This window comes from Rana temporaria, chromosome 4, assembly GCF_905171775.1.
Source record: "Rana temporaria chromosome 4, aRanTem1.1, whole genome shotgun sequence".
NCBI lineage: Eukaryota > Metazoa > Chordata > Amphibia > Anura > Ranidae > Rana > Rana temporaria.
This window is the reverse complement of record NC_053492.1, coordinates 360,206,836-360,228,061: the sequence shown is the minus strand read 5'-3', so window position 1 is coordinate 360,228,061 and position 21,226 is coordinate 360,206,836. Positions and strand designations below refer to the sequence as shown.

General features: G+C 45.0%; 1 protein-coding gene across 2 annotated transcripts in view; it reads right to left on the bottom strand.

The window, feature by feature from the left end:
* Positions 1 to 21,226, bottom strand: part of ESR1 (estrogen receptor 1) — a 403,168-nt gene that overhangs the window by 169,848 nt on the left and 212,094 nt on the right. For both annotated transcript variants that reach the window (XM_040350882.1, XM_040350881.1), the window contains one exon: positions 2,827 to 3,017. In XM_040350882.1, coding sequence (XP_040206816.1) covers positions 2,827 to 3,017 — 191 coding nt within the window. The remainder of the gene's footprint in view (positions 1 to 2,826; positions 3,018 to 21,226) is intronic.

The window sequence follows — 21,226 nt, the reverse complement described above, 5'->3', positions numbered from 1 at the left end:
GTCACAGGAACAGGAGGAGAGGGAAAAATCTTTTAGTGAGTAAACCTGTTCTGGTGACAACAAAGAGGAGATTTCCCCTCACTTTGGAATGATTTCTTTCTGAAGTGTCTTTGGGACAAGAAGTGAAGTAAATTCTCCCTGTCAAGACACAAACAGGAAAACAAAACAGGTATCCTGAAGTGTATATAAACCCAAAAACAAAAATCCAAACAAAAGCAGTTTACCAATCCTTAAATTTGGTGGCTGCATTTATTTTCTCTTTAGCCTTTTTTTCTTATTATCAGCTGGTGATCTGGCCAGTAACACACTTCTTGTCTTAGGTGGTCCAACTGTATGGAGGAGCAACAGAGACACCCTTGGACAGCAGCATTGTCAATTTAGGGGAGAGGGTAGTCTTACGGTAGATGCCCTTATAACATTTAGATGGACTTGACTAACATATTGAAACCCCAGATAATACATTTTAAGCAGTCACAGCTACAATGCGTTTTTCTTCTCGGGATAAAGGTTTTACATGAATGAATAAAGCTGACTATTATGACATTCTTCAGTTATGTTAAATGGTTTGTCTCAACTCTCTAACTTCCACTTTTTGCTGGAAAGTTTGGTCTGTTAAAAAAACAGACTTACTTGTAGGTTCAAAAGAAAAATAGCCAAAGGAAATTATAACTAGCCAACCACCACTTTTAGGCCCCAGTGCAACTATGGCATGTGATGGCAGGTGTTGCGCATTTGCACATTTATATATATTTTTTGCGCATTGTCAGGCTACACATATAGGGCATCCCATTCATTTTAATGGACTGCGCTATATGCGACCAATGCATCAAAGTAGCTTTTGAGGGCTTTTATCAAGCTTTTTTCTGTGTGAAATACGACATCTCCTCACCGCATTCAAGGTGCAAATAAATGTCACTCTCTGTGCAGTTGGTTTTGCACAGAGCAGCCCCGGATCCTTTGAGTGCTCTTCAGCCAGCAGCTTGCTACATGGGGCACCCACACCGATTCAAACTAAGTGTATCCATTTAGACACGTAGCCCCAACCTGGCCCCGCCCCTCTCTCCCCATTGGCTGACTGACTTTGATTGACAGCCACAGGAGCCAATGACGGTGCTGCTTTGTCTCAGCCAATCAGGAGGAGTGTCCTGGATGGCTGAGGGGATCGTGGACATCGCTGGAGAGAGAAGGGGCTCAGGTAGGTAATTAGGGGGTGCTGGGGGGGGGGGGCTGCTATACACAATTTTTTTTATCTTAATGCATAGAATGAATTAAGATAAAAACAACTTCTGCCTTTTCAACTCCTTAAAAGAGTAGTAAGCTGTAACATATTACATTTTTACTTTTGGGTTTAGATACATTTTTTACTATTTTCTACTCTAGTCAGAACTATAAAAAAAAAAGAAATTAGCTTTCACGTACACTTTAATATACAGACACAACCATTGCTGGTGGTTGTTTGACTATTGAGCTGAGCTACAACTTTCAGTACTTTCTGAGTTACTGACCCGTTTCAAATGATTTTTGGATCAGTAACTAAAAGCAGTGAAGCATGACAATGAGCATTTTTCAGGAAATGTCTTTAGTCAAAAAAAATTGTGTTTCTTGTTTTGCTGTGGGTGGAAGAGGAAGCACTGTAAGCCAGTATAGGTGTTCGGCATTGTACAGTGCTGAAAATCTAGTAAATTAAGCTCACTGGTTGGAGGAGAGCGCACAGAGGTAGGTGATTTTATCAGTGAGCTGCTTATCTTTTACATCCAATCACAGTCTTGGTCACTTGACCAGACTGTATTGCTTTGACTGCAGTGAAGATAAATAAATGATCAAGACATGGTCAAGAGGTCTGGCAGGGCAGTCTGAATTAGCCAGGAAGGCTGATTTGAAAACCTTGCTGTCTCAGCTTTGGGTGCAGCAGTGCTGGAACTGGAAGCCCAGCCTTTGGCTGAGATGGGAAGGAGCAGTTAGGAGAGTAAAGCCTCATACACACGGTCGGACTTCAAACAAACTTTTCCGTGGATTTTTGTTTGAAGGGCGTTGGCCGTGAACTTGGTATGCATACACACGGAAGGACTTTTTCAATAAACTTTCCCAAAATCACATGTTTTTTCAGCTCTTTTCTGCTCTTTACCACCACCCTTTGGTCAACTTCTGATATTGTTGGTTGATTTTAACATTGGTTCTGAGCATGCGTGTTTGTACTTTGGACTAAAGTCCGATGGACTTCTGTACACACGATAGGATTTTGCACCGTAGGACTTTTGTTGCCGAAAAGTTTGTCCGTTTGCAGAGCGAACATTTGTCCGATGAAAACCGAAAAAGTTTATCCGATGGAGCGTATACACCGTCGTATTTTTTGGAAACCTGCTCATTTTGAAGTTTGTTGTCAAAAAGTCAGATCGTGTGTATGGGCCTTTAGGTTACAGCCCAAACTTAACAGCCATGAATCACAGTGAACAGCTTGGTTTGTTAGTTAGGAGTGGATTTTGTTTCTGTGTTTTGGTGTCTTGAAGTGAGGGCCACTGATCGGAGAAGGTGAAAGGCTTCAGTTGAAGTACTTGAAGGTTTTCTAGTAATTATAGGACAAGGGCAATAAAAGTAGATAACAAGTCCTAAAACTGACAAGGTAGGTGTAGAGTTACTGGTATGCTTTTGTTATAATTTGAGAATGCTGAAAGATGAGAATGCTGAAATGTTTAATACTGTGCGCCAAGGTTATTGCTATACGTGTTTCCCTAATAAGAAAATAAAATGACATACATGACAAATGCTTTGAATGTTTTAGATATCCATATATTAATATATTAAACATTTAATTGATGTATATGTTACCTTGTATACTTCTTTTGAAGAAAGCCTTACAGCCCTCACATGACCAGACTCCATAATGATACCCAGATGCATAGTCGCTACATACTGCACAGTATCGTGTCTCTTTACTGGATTCCATCGTTGGTGTTCCTTTATCATTAGTTCCAGTTATCCGATCTCTTCCATTCTGGCGTCTGCTGTCTGAACCTGATCTGGAAACATAAAATGTATTTTAGAAATAACAGTTTTAGACCAGTTTATATAAAAAACAGCATTCAATTTATGTGTAGGGAACAAAGGAATTGTGACCTGAAGCATCCCCTGTGGCATGCCTCCATACCTACATACAAGAAAAAATGGCAATGGTCATGGGAATTGAATGAGGCAAGTCACTGTAGGATTACATACAAAGTACGTAAGGATTACAAAGTACAAAAAGTAATCAATTTATTAAATGTTCATATTCAAACATTCCATAATAACAGTTTCCATTATAATAAAGACATGGATTAAAAATGAAGAGCCGACATATACATTTTTTGATGAGATAAATAAAAATGTTCTAGTACAGGATAGTATATACTTTAAAAATAAGGTGAGCATGAGTCGTAATCATATCTTGGCATCCTAAGACTCTACGCGTTTCGTGAATCGCAGTCCACTTCATCAGGAGTATTGGTATATGTCAGCTCGTTTTTTGGAGGGAACCCAGCATCTAGAAGGGGGACATGTGTGGGACAAACGTCTATCCCGAGGATGTGTGATCCCCTTCAGTCTGGATTTCATCCTCAACATTCCACAGAAACTGCTCTCCTAAAACTAACAAACGATATACTAACGGCCAAAACTAAGGGACACTATTCTGTACTCCTACTCCTGGACCTCTCTGCTGCCTTCGATACGGTTGACCACCCCCTCCTCCTCAAAAAACTCCACACCTTTGGTCTCCATGACTGTATTCACTGGTTCTCTACCTACTTATCCAACCGCACCTTTAGCGCTACTTACAACTCTACTTCCTCCTCTCCTCTTCCATTCTCTGTTGGGGTCCCCCAAGGTTCTGTTTGTGGACCTCTCCTATTTTCAATCTACACCTCCTCCCTGGGTCAGCTGATAGCCTCCCACGGCTTCCAATACCACCTTTACGCTGATGACACTCAAATCAATTTCTCTACCCCTCAACTCACTCCTTCATTCTCCTCACGTATCACTATTTTACTATCAGATATTTCACTTTGGATGTCGCACTACTTCCTCGAACTCAATCTATCCAAAACGGAACTTATAATTTTCCCTCCCCCACGTGCCTCTTCCCCTGATCTCTCTGTCAAAATTGATGGCACAACTATCAGCCCATCCCCACATGTCAAGGTCCTAGGAGTAGTTCTAGACTCTGAACTGTCCTTTAAGCCTTACGTTCAATCACTGTCCAAATCTTGCCATTTCAACCTTCGCAACATCTCCAAAATACACCCCTTTCTAACCAATGACACCACAAAACTCTTAATTCACTCCCTGGTCATCTCTCGCCTCGATTATTGCAACTCCCTCCTCATTGGCTTACCTCTGCATACTCTAACCCCCTTTCAGTCCATCATGAATGCTGCTGCCAGACTCATCCACCTTACCAACCGCTCTGTCTCTGCTACTCCCCTCTGTCGATCCCTCCACTGGCTTCCGCTCACCCAACAAATTAAATTCAAACTACTAACAATTTCCATACAAAGCCATCCACAACTCTGCCCCCAGCTACATCAATGACCTAGTCTCTAAATACCAACCTAATTGTTCTCTTCGTTCTTCTCAAGACCTCCTACTCTCTAGCTCTCTCATCACCTGCTCCCATGCTTGTCTCCAGGACTTTTCCAGAGCCTCTCCAAGCCTATAGAACTCCTTACCCCAATCTATCCATCTATCTCCTTCTCTATTAGCTTATAGCTTAGATGTGGATAATGTATGTGATCTTGTGCTGTTTCTTCATCTATACATAGATGCCATATATACCAATAATCATAATAAATAATAGTAATGATGTGTGAAAAAAATAATATATATATATATATATATATATATATATATATATATATATATAAAACAGTGCAATAGTAGTAGAAAGATAGGTTTTCCAGTACAATCGGTGATTAATCCTTGGATAGATCTTTCCCAGAGAGTCTATATACGCTGCCACCAACACCTCAGTGCTCACAGAACTCCCACCTCATAATCACAAAACATGAGCCTTGGGATCAAATCCAATACGGGTAAACTAATCCTTCCTCCCGAACTTCCCTCCACAACTTCTCAGTCAAAGATCACGTTTCATATGTGGGGATGAAGTAGACAAAACAAGCCTCCAAAAGTGTTTTAACGTATCACAAACCATTTATTAAAAAACTGCATCTACTTACATCAGAATTCAGTAAAAAGCACTCAGATTGATAAAAATCAGCGTTTTATCAGCGTTTTCCGCCTCTCACATGAGTTCCGGTCCACTGTGTGCTCTGGCTATGGCCTACACATTACATCACATCATGTCACATGACTTCCACGTGGTTTGTGGTACATTAATACACTATTGGAGGCTTGTTTTTCTTCTTCACCCCCACATGTAAAATGTAATCTTTGACTGAGAAGTTGCAGAGGGGACTCGGGGAGGAAGGATCAGTTTACCCCTATAGGATTTGATCCTAAGGCTCATGTTTTTTGGTTATGCAGTGAGATGCTGGTGGCAGCGTACACACACACACATATATATCTGTTAATTGAAATTGACAACAGGTGCACTAGATGGGCAACAATGAGACAACCTCCAAAACAGGAGTGTTTTTTCAGGTGGAGGTGTCTGACATTTTTTTCCCTACTCATCTTTTCTGACTGTTTTTCACTAGTTTTGCATTTGGCTAGGGTCAGTGTCACTACTGGTAGCTCAAGGCGATACTTGGACCCTATAAAGGTTTCACAGGCAGTCCAACTCCTCCAGGATGGCACATCAATACGTGTAATTGCCAGAAGGTTTGCCGTGTCTCTCCAGCACAGTCTCAAGAGCATAGAGGAGATTCCAGGAGACAGGCAGTTACTCTAGGAGAGCTGAACAGAGCCGTAGAAGGTCCTTAACCCATCAGCAGGACTGGTATCTGCTCCTTTGTGCAAGGAAGGACAGGATGAGCACTGCCAGAGCCCTACAAAATGACCTCCAGCAGGCCACTGGTGTGAATGTCTCTGACCAAACAATCAGAAACAGACTTCATGGGGGTGGCCTGAGGGTCCAACGTCCTCTAGTGTGCTCTGTGCTCACTGCCGGACACTGTGGAGCTCGATTGGCATTTTCCATTGAACACCAGAATTGGAAGGTCCACCACTGGTACCCCATGCTTTTCACAGATGAGAGCAGGTTCACCCTGAGCATATGTGACAGACGTGAAAGGGTCTGGAGAAGCTGCTGAGAACTTTATGCTGCCTGTAAAATTGTTCAGCATGACCGGTTTGGTGGTGGGTCAGTGATGGTCTGGGGAGGCATATCCATGGAGGGACGCACAGACCTCTACAGGCTACACAATGGCACCCTGACTGCCATTAGGTATCAGGATAAAATCCTTGGACCCATTGTCAGACCCTACGCTGGTGCAGTGGGTCCTGGGTTCCTTCTGGTGCATGACAATGCCCAGCCTCATGTGGCGAGAGCATGCAGCCAGTTCCTGGAGGATGAAAAAATGTATGCCATTGAATGGCCCCCACGCTCACCTGACCTAAATCCAAAAGAACACCTCTGGGACATTATGTTTCGGTCCATCCGGTTCCGCCAGGTTGCAACTCAGTCTGTTTAGGAGCTCAGTGATGCTCTGGTCTAGATCTGGCAGGATATACCCCGGAAAACACCATCTGTCATCTCATTAGGAGCATGCTCTGATGTTGTCAGGCATGCATACAAGCACTTTGGGGCCATACAAACTACTGAGGACCATTCTTGTTGTTGCAATGAAATTTCAGTAAAACGGACAGGCTTACTGCATAATTTTTTTCACTTTGATATTCGGTGTGTCTTTGAATTTAGCCCTCTGTAGGTGGATTATTTTTTCATTTACATCAAATGATGTGCCATCCTTTCATTCCTAACACATTACCCAGTCCATATCAGTATAGATATCCAGCATGAGATTTTTGCCTGTTGAGATCTGATATGTTTTCAAAGTGTTTACTTGTTTTGAGAAGTGTGTATATATATATATATATATATATATTGTGACAGGAAGTCAGGTAAATCTGTGGGTGTTGTCAGAGACGGGACATAAATTTCTGCCTTGATTAGACAATACACCAATTGTTATTAGTCGGCTGCAAATGTAGCCAGAAAAAGGTCTAAGGGCGTTGGAAGACTTTAGCTGTTTAGAATGAGGCAATTAAGGCCTCTATAAGTAGTCCAGAGGATTACCACAAATTTGCTGCATCCTGAGGCTTTGTGAGTAAGGAGAGCAGTGCACTGAAAGTCTTCTGAGAAGGTGAGGAGAGGATTGATTTTTATGTGTGAAAAAAATCAAAAGACTAATGTTATTCTGCTGTATGACCAGCAGTGTCTACCCAGCAGTAGGCTGTGCTAGACTCCATAGATAGGTTCCTGTGTGGAAGATAGACGCCCAAAGTGGCCAGGGTTTATTTTATGTTTGATTTTGTTTATGCTGCTTGGATGCTTGCACTTGTTTCCAGCAAGATGGAAGAATAAACCAAAATCTTTGTTTTAAACCGTCTTCGACTGCCTGTCTGTATAAATTCAGTGTGTAGTGAACCCATCCAAGGGGTCACACACCCCGCTACCGAGCTAACCCCTTACAATATATATATATATTTCACTCGTCACTATTATTATTTATTATGATTTTGGTATATATGGCATCTATGTATAGATGAAGGAATAGTGCAAGATCACAAATGTTTTCATTTATGCACGTGTTGTGAACCTATTTAGATTTTGCGGCTGTTTCCCTTTCAATCTATTTTGTTTATTTATTTATTTATTTTATTTACATAGTAGTACAGAATACTATTCAAATTCAAACTATAGCATAGATGTGGCCCATGGACACTGATGACAGAGCTGTCTCATGTTATGCGTTACATGCTCCTACATAACAGATATGTCATTAGGCTCCTAAAAAGGAGCAGCAGTGTAGCAAGGGAAAAGTAGGTATGGTAGGTGTGACAGAACCCACTGTCACTGTGTGTTTTGGAAGGGACTGTGCACGTGCCTCCTAACGACAGACTATGGGCCAGAAGATACTGGAGACCCGGGACAAGTTGGTATTGAGATAAAGTAATGTAATGTAATGCAATGCAATGCTACAGCCCTTCTCCCCCACCCCCCCTTGTTGCTGTGCCTAATTGTGTTGATTCATGACACATAGACAATGGTCTGGGCTGGAGACATCTCTCCGCAGGGGGTGGGTATTGAGGCTGCCTGTTTACCATAATCTCATTAGGTATCTGTAGACTGTTTCAATGTACAAATGTTCAGTTCCCATTGATTGTTGCTTGCCCCCCCTCCCCTCTTAGACAAGGCTAAGGGGAGTGTCCCTAACTGTGTAAAACTGTATGTCTTGGAATTTAATAAACAGTTTAAAGGGTCACTAAAGGAAAAAACATTTTTTGCTGAAATGACTGTTTATTGGGTATAGAGACATAAAAGTTAACTGATTCCTTTTAAAAATGATTAAAAATTTAATTTAATCTATCATATAATGTGCCTCTACTTTCACTTTCGGTTTTAAAGGACATACATGAAGTTCCGGGTGCGAGGTGAGTCGGGAAGACTCACAGAACAAAAACAAACAAATCCAGGGCAGTGTTTTGTTTTTAAAATTAATCTGATTGGTTCTGAGGAGTTTTAGACACACAGTAATGACAGCTTAGACCACCGTGAAAATCTCCCAGTATGATGGTTATAAGGAAACCGGCAACCAGGAAGTGTGGAGATCACAGCAGAATTACAGCCACTTCAAAGCAAAAACGAACAATAAGGACATGAAACCAGTAAAGGAAGCTATTTAGCTAAAAAAAAAAATCCTTTAGTGACCCTTTAAGCTCTGGATGTTTAACCCTCAACACCTGTGTGGATTGTCTCGTGATTGAGGGGTTAAGGGCTGGTTATGGCAAGGTTGCAGGCTGCGGGTGCGTTTGGAGGACAGGAGACACAGGTCTGGCGGATGTGCCCACCTGGGGTATCTGAGATCCGTCACAGTAGGTATATTAGGCGAGAGGATGAGGTAACAAAGCAAAAATGTGTCTTTGCTAGAATTCAAACCATTTCCATTTCAAACTGAGTTTTACTGTCATGCCTCCTGCATAAAGATCCTCCTAAATTATTGTTATTCCTGTTGACTTTGTGTTGTGTTTCATCTAGTGGTTAAATAGCACTGTTTGCAATTCAATCAACAGCCTATTTTAGCAGTGTATGACTTCTATTGGGCCTTCATACTTCCCTATTGGCCTTCTCTACAGGAAAGGGAAACAGGTGCATCCTGGGAAACCAGTGTCAACTTTGAGGACTCCCAGGTAGAAGAAGCACTCATAAGAAGCCAAACACCATGTTAGGGCTTGGGGAACACAGAGGCGGAACTAGAACCTTCAGGGCCCGGTGCAAGGAACCATGAAGGGCCCCCTGACCTCTGGTCCCGGGGGCTCTTTCTAATAATCCTAGTGTAATTTTCTCCCATCATGGGGCCCTTGATTACCACACTAGGAAAACCCCAATGGGCTGCTGTGTTGGTTGAGGGGCTCTGGAGGTGACAACCCACTCTCTTCAGTCCCCTTAATGACTGGCCCACCTGTGTGCTGCTTTCTTTTCAATCACTGAGAAGTTTCGTTAGGAAGCAAGGTGATTCGCTGACCTGGAGAGCTGTGGATCCTCTGTGAAGGGTTGCAACATCCATAGTACAAGCTGGCCTTTCCTCCACTATCTACCTGCAGGTTGATGTAGTTTCTCTTTGCGAAGTACGGAGGAGCTGCTGAAGATTGGAATGTGGGCGGAGACACAGGGACACAGGAGGGGGTGGGATGACTCTCTGTATCTCTTTCCTCTCCAGTCCAACATCCGTGTGAGGAGGGGGGGAGTGGGCTAACAGTGCGGGGTGACAGAGAGTGTAATATACACACTCTGCTCATAACTGTAGCCAGCAACCCTGAAGCCACATTTCGGGCTTTTGGACCCCCCACATGGGCAGAACTCCAGGGCCCAGTCACAAGTGTGACTGTTGCGACCCTGGTAATTCCGCCACTGGGAATCTCATTCTATAGCAACCTTCAGTTTAACATTTCCTTACATATCCCCTTTAGCTATTCAAACTAGGGATCCACCACATAAACCAGCCATGATGGGGGGCGTTGGGGGGGTAGGGAGGGGAGCTCCTTGCAGTCTTCTTCTCTAGCAAGTGGCCAGGATCCCTGTCAGCTGGCAATTTATTTAGGCACAAAACAAGCTTATGGAAGATTCTAATGGTCACATGACTTTAATGACCAATCACAACTCGACCTTCTAACCTTCCAGAACCTTCTTTACCACTTGACCCAAACTGACTAATGGGACAACTCTTATGCCGCATACACACGACCATTTTTCATGACGAGAAAAATGCAATTTTTAAAATTGGACGTTAAAAACGGTCGTGTGTAGGCTCCAGAGCATTTTTATCGACAAGAAAAATGGGCATTAAATATTTGGAACAGCTCTATTTTTTCTCGTAATTTTTGTCGTCGTGAAACACGAAACACGGTCGTGTGTACACTTAAACGACGGGGGAAAAACGTGCATGCTCAGAAGCAAGTTATGAGAAGGGAAATGTGCATAATCAGCCCAAAGTGTGGCACCATTTGAATGGAACTTCCCCTTTATAGTGCCGTTGTACATGTTGTACGTCACAGTGCTTTGCTCGAGCATTTTTTTTCATGATCATAAGCATGCAAGGCAGGATTGACAAGAATCACGTCGAGAAAAACATAGTTTTTTTCCATGACATGAAAAATGGTCGTGTGTACGCGACTTTAGAAAACAAGGTCCTGAGTCTTCAGTTCCTCTAAATCCTTAACCACAAGTAATGCACAAGTCAGTTTTGAAAGGTTGAGCAGCCTATGCTAAGCAAGTAATGCAGATGAGAAATGGAAAAAGAATAGCTAGAGGTTGAGAGGGCACAGCACAAAGTGTCATTAGAAATGCAAAAAAAAGCACACTAAAGCTGTCATTATGGATGAGCCGAACACGCGAACACTGTTAAAGTCTATGGGACACAAACATGAAAAATCAAAAGTGATAATTTTAAAGGCTAATATGCAAATTATTGTCATAAAATGTGTTTGGGGACCCGGGTCCTGCCCCAGGGGACATGTATCAATGTAAAAAAAGTTTTAAAAACGGCAGATTTTTCAGGAGCAATGATTTTAGTAATGCTTAAAGTGAAAAAATAAAAGTAAAATATTCCTTTACATTTCGTACCTATAGTATGCCTGTAAAGTAGCGCATGTTTCCTGTGCTTATAAAAGTCCCTGCACAAGATGACATTTCTAAAGAAAAAAAAGTAATTTAAAACTATTCGTGGCTATAATAAATTGTCGGGGTCCTGGCAATACAGATAAAAGTCATTGAAAAAAAACAGCATGGGTTCCCCCCGTAGTCCATTACCAGGCCCTTTGGGTATTAGGGGAACACCGGACCAAAAAAAAATGCGTGGGGCTCCCCCCAAATTCCATATCAGGCCCTTCAGGTCTGGTATGGGTATTAAGGGGAACCCTGCGGCATTTAAAAAAAATGGTGTGGGGTTCCACTGAAAAATCAATACCAGACCCTTATCCGAGCACGCAACCTGGCAGGCTGCAGGAAAAGAGGGGGGATGAGAGGGAGACAAGGGCCTCATCCCCACAACCCTTGCCCAATGGTTGTGGTGGTCTGTGGGCGGGGGGGCTTATTGGAATCTGGAAGCTCCCTTTAACAAAGGGGAACTCCAGATCCCAGCCCCCCTATGTGAATTGGTAATGGGGTACATTGTACCCTACCATTTCACAAAAAAAGTGTCAAAATGTTAAAAATTACAGGAGACCGTTTATTAAAAAGAAAAAAAGGTTCCAACGATGAAATTCAGTCTCGAGCGATACGAAAAAAAACCCACCGATACGAATAGGACGCGTCAGAGGGTGGGGGGGTTACCTGCGCACATGACAGGTGGCCCCGCCCTCAGCTATAAAAGAGCTGTCACACCGGGTGAGCGTCATTCGGCCGGGCGCACCTGTCATGTGCGCGGGTAACCCCCCCTCTGACGTGTCATGGGAAACCTGCGTTGCGCCAGTGGGGGTCACCCGTACACGTTATTGGGTAACCCCGGACTTTCTCCTTGCATCAGAGAGGCACGCACGCTATAAAAGAGTTTTACTGGGAGAGCGTCATTCTGCCGGGCGCCTCCTATGGAGGTGGTATCGTTTGTAGCGGCAGGGTTTTTTTCCCGTATCACTCTAGACTGAATTACATCATTGGAACCTTTTTTTTTATTTTACATTTTTTTATTTTTTATAAAGGACTTGTCCCAAACTGTCTCCTGTGGTTTTTAACATTTTGACACATTTTTTGTGAAATGGTAGGGGTACCTCGTTACCAATTCACATAGGGGAGGCCGGGATCTGGAGTTCCCCTTTTGTTAAAGGGGGCTTCCAGATTCTGATAAGCCCCTGCCCGCAGACCCCCACAACCACCGGACAAGGGTTGTGGGGATGAGGCCCTTGTCCCCATCAACATGAGGGCATGTGGCCTGGTATGGTTCAGGAGGGGGGGCTCTCTCATCCCCCCTCTTTCCCTGCGGCCTGCCAGGTTGCGTGCTCAGATAAGGGCCTGGTATGGATTTTTGGGGGGAACCCATGCCATTTTATTTTATTTTGGTGGGGGGTTCTCCTTAAAATCCATACCAGACCTGAAGGGTCTGGTATGGATTTTTGGGGGAACCTCACACCATTAAAAAGAAAAATGGCGCAGTGTTCCCTTTATTATCCAAACCAGACCTGAAGGGCCTGATACGGAATTTGGGGGGGCCACCACGCATTTTTTTTTTATTTTGGTTCTGGGTTCCCCTTAATAATCATACCAGACCCAAAGGGCCTGGTAATGGACTAAGGGGGGAACCCATGCTGTTTTTTTTCCAATTACTTTTACCTGTATTGCCGTGACCCGACAATTCATTATAGCCGCGACCCGCGAGTAGATTTAAATTACTTTTTTTCCTTTAGAAATGTCATTTCGTGCAGGGACTTTTCTAAGCACGGGAAAAATGAGCTACTTTGCAGGCATACTATAGACACCCCCCCCCCCCCCCCCCAGGTACGAAATTTAAAGGAATATTTCACTTTTATTGTTTCACTTTAAGCATTATTAAAATCACTGCTCCCGGAAAAACTTAAGTTTTTAAAACTTTTTTTTGCATTGATACATGTATCCTGGGGCAGGACCCAGGTCCCCAAACACTTTTTTTAACAATAACTTGCATATTAACCACTTTCAGATTTGGGGTTTACAAGACTAAAACAGTTTTTTTTGCTAGAAAATTACTTAAAACCCCCAAACATTATATATTTTTTCTAACACCCTAGAGAATAAAATGGAGGTCATTGCAATACTTTTTGTCACACCGTATTTGCGCAGCGGTCTTACAAGCGCACTTTTTTTGGAAAAAATTCACTTTTTTTAATAAAAAAAATAAGACAACAGTAAAGTTAGCCCAATTTTTTTATACATTGTGAAAGATAATGTTACGCCGAGTAAAATGATACCCAACATGTTACGCTTCAAAATTGCGCCCGCTCGTGGAATGGCGTCAAACTTTTACCCTTAAAAATCTCCATAGGTGACGTTTAAAAAATTCTATAGGTTGCATCTTTTGTGCTACAGAGGAGGTCTAGGGCTAGAATTATTGCTCTCGCTCTAACGATCGCGGCAATACCTCACTTGTGTGGTTTGAACACCATTTTCATATGCGGGCACTACTCACGTATGCGTTCGCTTCTGCGCGCGAGCTCGTCGGGACGGGGCACTTTAAAAAAAAATGTTTTTGTATTCTTACTTATTTTTTTTTTTTATTTTATTAAATTTTTACACTGAAAAAATAAAAATAAATGGATCACTTTTGTAATAGAAAAAAGCATGACAGGTCCTCTTAAATATGAGACCTCAGATCTCATATTTAGACTTAAATGCAAAAAAAAAAAAATGACAACAAGAAAATATTGCTTTAAGAAGCATGGGCGGAAGTGACGTTTTGACGTCACTTCCGCCCTGCTATGCTATGGGGACAGGTGGGGGCCATCTTTCCCTCACTTGTATCCCAGCTGAGCAGGGGAGAGGACCCGATCGCCTCCGCCGCCTCCGGAGGGCACGGGAGAGCGGCAGGAGGGGGGGCCCTCTCTCGCCGCCGATAACGGTGATCTTGCGAGGAATCTGCCGCGGAGACCACCATTATCGTTTACAGGACCGCTCACAGTAAAGATGGATATCTCGGTTGTGGCAGCAGCTGCTGCCGTTACCGAGATATCCATCTTTAAAAACGGGACGTGTAGTCGCAAACACCCCAAATTGTTCACTGTTCAGCAAACGGGCGAACAGCCAATGTTCGAGTCGAACATAAATCTCATCCCTACTTGTCATGCATTATGCATGTTTCTTGTTCAATTTCCTTTAGCTATAACTTCAATTACAGTATGTAGTGCAAGGGCCTGCCTGAATGCATACAAATTGAAAGTGTTTTGGTCTGACCTCATATCATATGGTTTCGGTAAATCTAAAGGAAAAATTGTACAAAAATATTGTATAATGTAGTGCCAGCCTTAGAGGCTAAGAAATTATGCTTTGGGACTCGAAAAACATGCTTAGAAGCTGAGAAGGTGCAGCAAGAGGCATCTATGAAAATTTAGAAATCACACTTACTGGCTAAGCAAATACACCAGAACGTCCTCTTATGCCTTGTACACACGACCGGTTTTCCTGGCAAGAAAACTGCCATGAGAGCTTTTGGCTGGGAATCCCGGCCATGTGTATGCTTCATCACAGTTTTCCTGGCAGGAAAACCGCTGAGAATCCCAGCGGGAAAAAAGAGAACATGTTCTCTAGTTTCCCGCCGGGATTCCCAGCGGTTTTTAAGCCGGCAGTTTCCCTATGGGAAACACTGCGGTGGAGCATACACACGGCCGGGTTTCCCGACCAAAGCTCTCATGGCAGTTTTCCTGTTGGGAAATCCGGCCGTGTGTAGGGGAAAAAGCTACCGAGCAGGATCTCGGTTTTTCCCTCGGTTTTCCCGGCTGATTTTTTACCGCCGGGAAAACCGATTGTGTGTACAAGGCAAAAGAAGCATCCCTAGAAAGACTTCACCAGAACCAACTTAATATCCTGGCTTTAAGCCCAAGGAGCTCTGCAACAAATTTCACAGAATATTTATCAACTCTACAAGCTAAGTAGCAACCCTCAAGAAGAGATAATAAAATATGACCTTGCGGTGACAAGTCAAAGATGCTGTATGGCACCACTGCAAATTAGTGACAAGCCTTAAGTCTGCAAACAAGAGATCCCCAAGCAAAGTGACTCCCCTTACAGTATCAGCTTCCATGCTTCAGTGGTATGACAGGCCATATTAAACCAGATACTCTTCAAAGGCATCTCTCCTCTCTACAAAAGTACAAAGACAAGAACTTTGTATTTTTTTCTGATGCTTCTGTTAAAGCAATAGCTCCTGTTGTCTAATTTAAAACTGTGGGCATCAAAACACAATGGGCTAGATTCAGAGAACAGTTATGCTGGCGTATCAGTAGATACGCCGTTGTAACTCTGAATCTACGCTGCCAAAAATTTAAGCGTATTCTGGAAACCAGATACGCTTAAATTGGGCTAAGATACGAGCTGCGTAAGTCTCCTACGCCGTCGTATCTTAGGGTGCATATTTACACTGGCCGCTAGGTGGCACTGCCGTCGATTTCAGCGTAGAATATGCAAATGAGCTGGATACGCCGATTCAGAAACGTACGTGCGCCCGGCGGATTTTTTTACGTCGTTTGCGTAAGGCTTTTTCCGGCTTAACGTTACTCCTGCTATATGAGGCATAGCCAATGTTAAGTATGGACGTCGTTCCCGTGTCGAATTTTGAAAATTTTACGTTGTTTGCGTAAGTCGTTCGCGAATAGGGCTTTGCGTAAATTACGTTCACGTCGAAAGCATTGACTATTTGCGACGTGATTAGGAGCATACGCACTGGGATACGTTCACGGCCGGCGCATGCACCGCTCGTGAGAAACGTCATTTACGTGGGGTCATGTTTTATTTACATAAAACACGACCACCTCTTGACAATTTGAATTTGGCGCGCTTACGCTGGCAGATTTACGCTACGCCGCCGGAACTTACGGAGCAAGTGCTTTGTGAATACTGCACTTGCCTCTCTAAATTGCGGCGGCGTATCGTAAATAACATACGCTACGCCTGCACAAACTTACGTCCCCCTACCTGAATCTAGCCCAATGCCTTGTAGGATTTGTTAGGGGAAAAGCAAAACTAGCTACATATCCTAAGCACACTGGGCCAAATTCTCAAAAGAGATACGCAGACTTAACTGCTGTTCAGCCTGCGTATCCCTGTGCCTAACTTTGGAAACGATTCTCAAAAGGCTTTTTCCAAAGTTAGGCAGAAAATCTGACATGTGTAAGACACTTACACGGTCAGATTTTAGGATGCAGTACCGCATCCGCCACTGGGGGCATTTCTCATTGAAATCCAGCTTTGCGTATGCAAATGAGGACTTAAGCAGATTTTCAAAGCATTTCAGCACTTTGATTTCTGCCTAAGTTCCGAATTTGCCGGCGCAAAATTAGGGCTGGTTTTACAATGTGGAAAGTTAGCCAAACCTTGTAAAGGCCCATTCCAGCGACGGCATTTGGTATGCATTCCTGAGGGAGAACTCCACGGCAATTTTTAAATTCAAAACCGGCATGGGTTCCCCCCCAGGAGCATACCAGGCCCTTAGGTCTGGTATGGGTTGTAAGGAGACCCCCCCACGCCGAAAAATTGACGTAGGGGTCCCCCTACAATCCATACCAGACCCGTATCCAAAGCACGCTACCCGGCCGGTCAGGAATGGGAGTGGGGACGAGCGAGCGTCCCCCCCCTCCTGAGCCGTGCCAGGCCGCATGCCCTCAACATGGGGGGGTTGGGTGCTCTGGGGCAGGGGGGCGCACTGCGGGCCCCCCCACCCCAGAGCACCCTGTCCCCATGTTGATGAGGACAGGACCTCTTCCCGACAACCCTTGCCATTGGTTGTCGGGGTCTGCGGGAGGGGACTTATCGGAATCTGGGAGTCCCCTCAAATAAGGGGGCCCCCAGATACCGGCCCCCCACCCTAAGTGAATGGATATGGGGTACATCGTACCCCTATCCATTCACCTGGAGGCAAAAAGTAAAATGTAGTAAACACACAACACAAGGCTTTTTAAAATATTTTATTATTCTGCTCCGGATGCCCCCCTGTCTTCGTTATTAGCTCAATTACCAGGGGGGGCTTCTTCTTCCGCTCTCCGGGGGTCTTCTCCGCTCTCCGGGGGTCTTCTCCGCTCTCCGGGGGGGGCTTCTCCGGACTCCGGGGGGCTTCTTCCATCTTCTCCCCTCTTCCGCTCTTGACTCGGCGAACCCCGGTTCTTCTGCAGCTCTCCGGTGCCTTCTTCTTCAGCGCTGGCTGCCTGCTATGTTTGTGTGTTAGCTCGATTTCAAACAGGCAGCCAGCGCGGTCTTCTGTGGCGTCAGGGTCTTCTCTTCCTTTCTTCCGATGTTGCCTCGTCGCCTGTTGTCGCTGTAATGATGGAAGCGCGCCTTGCATCCCATTTATATAGGCATCACCGTCCCATCATGCTCCGGCAGGTACCCACGAGGTGGGTGCCTACCCACGTGCACCCACCACGTGGGTACCTACCGGAGCATGATGGGACGGTGATGCCTATATAAATGGGATGCAAGGCGCGCTTCCATCATTACAGCGACAACAGGCGACGAGGCAACATCGGAAGAAAGGAAGAGAAGACCCTGACGCCACAGAAGACCGCGCTGGCTGCCTGTTTGAAATCGAGCTAACACACAAACATAGCAGGCAGCCAGCGCTGAAGAAGAAGGCACCGGAGAGCTGCAGAAGAACCGGGGTTCGCCGAGTCAAGAGCGGAAGAGGGGAGAAGATGGAAGAAGCCCCCCGGAGTCCGGAGAAGCCCCCCCCCGGAGAGCGGAGAAGACCCCCAGAGAGCGGAGAAGACCCCCGGAGAGCGGAAGAAGAAGCCCCCCCTGGTAATTGAGCTAATAACGAAGACAGGGGGGGCATCCGGAGCAGAATAATAAAATATTTTAAAAAGCCTTGTGTTGTGTGTTTACTACATTTTACTTTTTGCCTCCAGGTGAATGGATAGGGGTACGATGTACCCCATATCCATTCACTTAGGGTGGGGGGCCGGTATCTGGGGGCCCCCTTATTTGAGGGGACTCCCAGATTCCGATAAGCCTCCGCCCGCAGACCCCGACAACCAATGGCAAGGGTTGTAGGGAAGAGGTCCTGTCCTCATCGACATGGGGACAGGGTGCTCTGGGGTGGGGGGGCCCGCAGTGCGCCCCCCTGCCCCAGAGCACCCAACCCCCCCATGTTGAGGGCACGCGGCCTGGCACGGCTCAGGAGGGGGGGGACGCTCGCTCGTCCCCACTCCCATTCCTGACCGGCCGGGTAGCGTGCTTTGGATACGGGTCTGGTATGGATTGTAGGGGGACCCCCTACGTCGATTTTTCGGCGGAGGGGGGTCTCCTTACAACCCATAACAGACCTAAGGGCCTGGTATGCTCCTGGGGGGGGAACCCATGCCGTTTTTTTCTTTGAAAATTGGCATGGAGTTCTCCCTCTCAGGAATGCATGCTGAGCGACGCTGTCATTTTTTTTTATAATTATTTGTTTTCCCGGCGCGTCTTTTTTTTTCACCCGTCGCAACTTTAGTGTCCAGTCGAAATTCTCAAAGCCGACCGGCGTTAATTACGTTCGCGCGCTGCACGTCGGGAAAATGACGTCACACGCATGCGCAGTACGGCCGGCGCGGGAGCGCGCCTCATTTAAATTTTAAACGCCCCCAGGAGAGGAGGACCGCCTTACGACGGCGGCACTTAAGTTACACAGCGTGTAATTTCTACCTAAGTGCTTTGACGATCAGGCACTTAGGTAGAAATTTTAAGTCAGTGTAACTTAACTGCTGAAATTTAAGTTACGCAGAGTTTTTGAGAATTTGGCCCACTATACCCAGACGAGAACTTTGTGCTACAATTTTAGTTGTTAGGATAGCTTAAAGCAATTGTAAAGGCAAATAAAAAATAAATAAAAACAAACAGGTCTATACTTACCTGCTCTGTGCAATGGAATTGCACAGAGCAGCCGCAATCCTCCTCTTCTCGAGTCCCCCACCGGTCATCCTGGCCCCTCCTCTCTGTCCAGTGCCCCCATGGGAGGCAGCTTTGTGCATTCTCGCTCCCGAGGCCCACTGTCGCGTACATTGACACAGACAGCTACAAAACAAAATAATATTTCCATTGGGTCTTAATAGACAAATTCTGAGACAGTATCAATGTGAAGTGAGGTAAAATGAGCAAACTTTATTTACAGACAATAAAAGCATGATCCAACAAGTTACAATTATGTTAGGTAGGTTTAAAATCAAATTGACAACCATGCATTGTATTTCTAATCAACCTTGAAGCTCTTATGCCGCGTACACACGATCATTTTTCAGCATGGAAAAAAAACCGTTGTTTTTCAGCATGTCAGAAAAACAACGTTTTCCCAACTTCATCATTAAAACAATGTTGCCTACACACCATCATTTAAAAAAAATTATCTAGCAAAGCGCGGTAACGTACAACACGTACAACGGCACTATAAAGGGGAAGTTCCATTCCCCTTTGGGCTGCTTTAGCTGATTCTGTGTTAGTAAAAGACGATTCGTGCTTTTTTGTCTGTTACAGCGTGAAGAATGTGCTTACTCCATTATGAACGGTAGTTTTACCAGAACGTGTGCTCCTGTCTCATAACTTGCTTCTGAGCATGCGCAGGTTTTTTACGTCGTTTTAGCCCACACACGATCATTTTTTACAACCCGAAAAACGACATAGTTTAAAACGACGTTAAAAAATGCAGCATGTTCGGGAAAAAAAATTTTAGTTTTTCAGAACCTGAAAAATTATGTGAAGCCCACACACGATCATTTTAAATGACATTTTTGAAAAACAAAGTTTTTTTCATGCCGAAAAATTATCGTGTGTACGCGGCATTACACCTGGAACATGTTTAGGAATATATAGCAATTCCTTCTTAAAGCGGAGTTCCACCCAGAAATGGAACTTCCACTTATCCAGTTCCTCCCCCCCTTCAGTGTCACATTTGGCACCTTTCAGGGAGGAGCAGATACAGTACCTGTCCAATACAGGTATTTGCTCCCACTTCCGTCAAAAGATCGCTGCCGTTTCCGTGGCGATCAACGACATGTCCGGCCCCTCCTCCGCCCCCCACTGTCTTCTGGTAAACTTCAGGTCCAAGAAGACAGCAGGGACCAGCCAGAACGTGCAGCGCGACTCATGCATGCACAGTAGGGAAACAGGCTGTGAAGCCGCAAGGCTTCACTTCCTGATTTTCTTACTTAAAGGGGTGTTCCAGCCTTTGTTTAAGTTTATTAAAAGTCAGCAGCTACAAAGTGTAGCTGCTGGCTTTTAATAAACAGACACTTACCTGCTCCATGGTTCCAGCGTCTTCATTCCTAGTGTGGGCACCCGGCAGTGACAGCTTTCAGCTTCACGGCCGGGCACCCACTGCGCATGCGCGAGCAGGACTGCGCATGCACGAGCGGCGCGGCGCCGTCCGTTTGGACAGGCACTTGCTTACAGGGAGGGGCTGCAATAAGGCGATTAAGCTATTCGCCTTTCCAGCCCCTCGGCGGAAGGAGGACGTGGGACAGGAAGTCCCACTCCTCCTGAAGCCCCCTCCCCCCCCCAAAAAAAATTACATGCCAAATGTGGCATGTAAGGGGGCAAGGAGTGGATAAAGCGGAAATTCCATTTTTAGGTGGAACTCCGCTTTAAGATGCCGGCGCCTCCCCCCGGAGCCGAGGGAAGGTTCGGCTTCGGCCGAAAAATTATCGTGTGTACGCGGCATTACACCTGGAACATGTTTAGGAATATATAGCAATTCCTTCTTAAAGCGGAGTTCCACCCAGAAATGGAACTTCCACTTATCCAGTTCCTCCCCCCCTTCAGTGTCACATTTGGCACCTTTCAGGGAGGAGCAGATACAGTACCTGTCCAATACAGGTATTTGCTCCCACTTCCGTCAAAAGATCGCTGCCGTTTCCGTGGCGATCA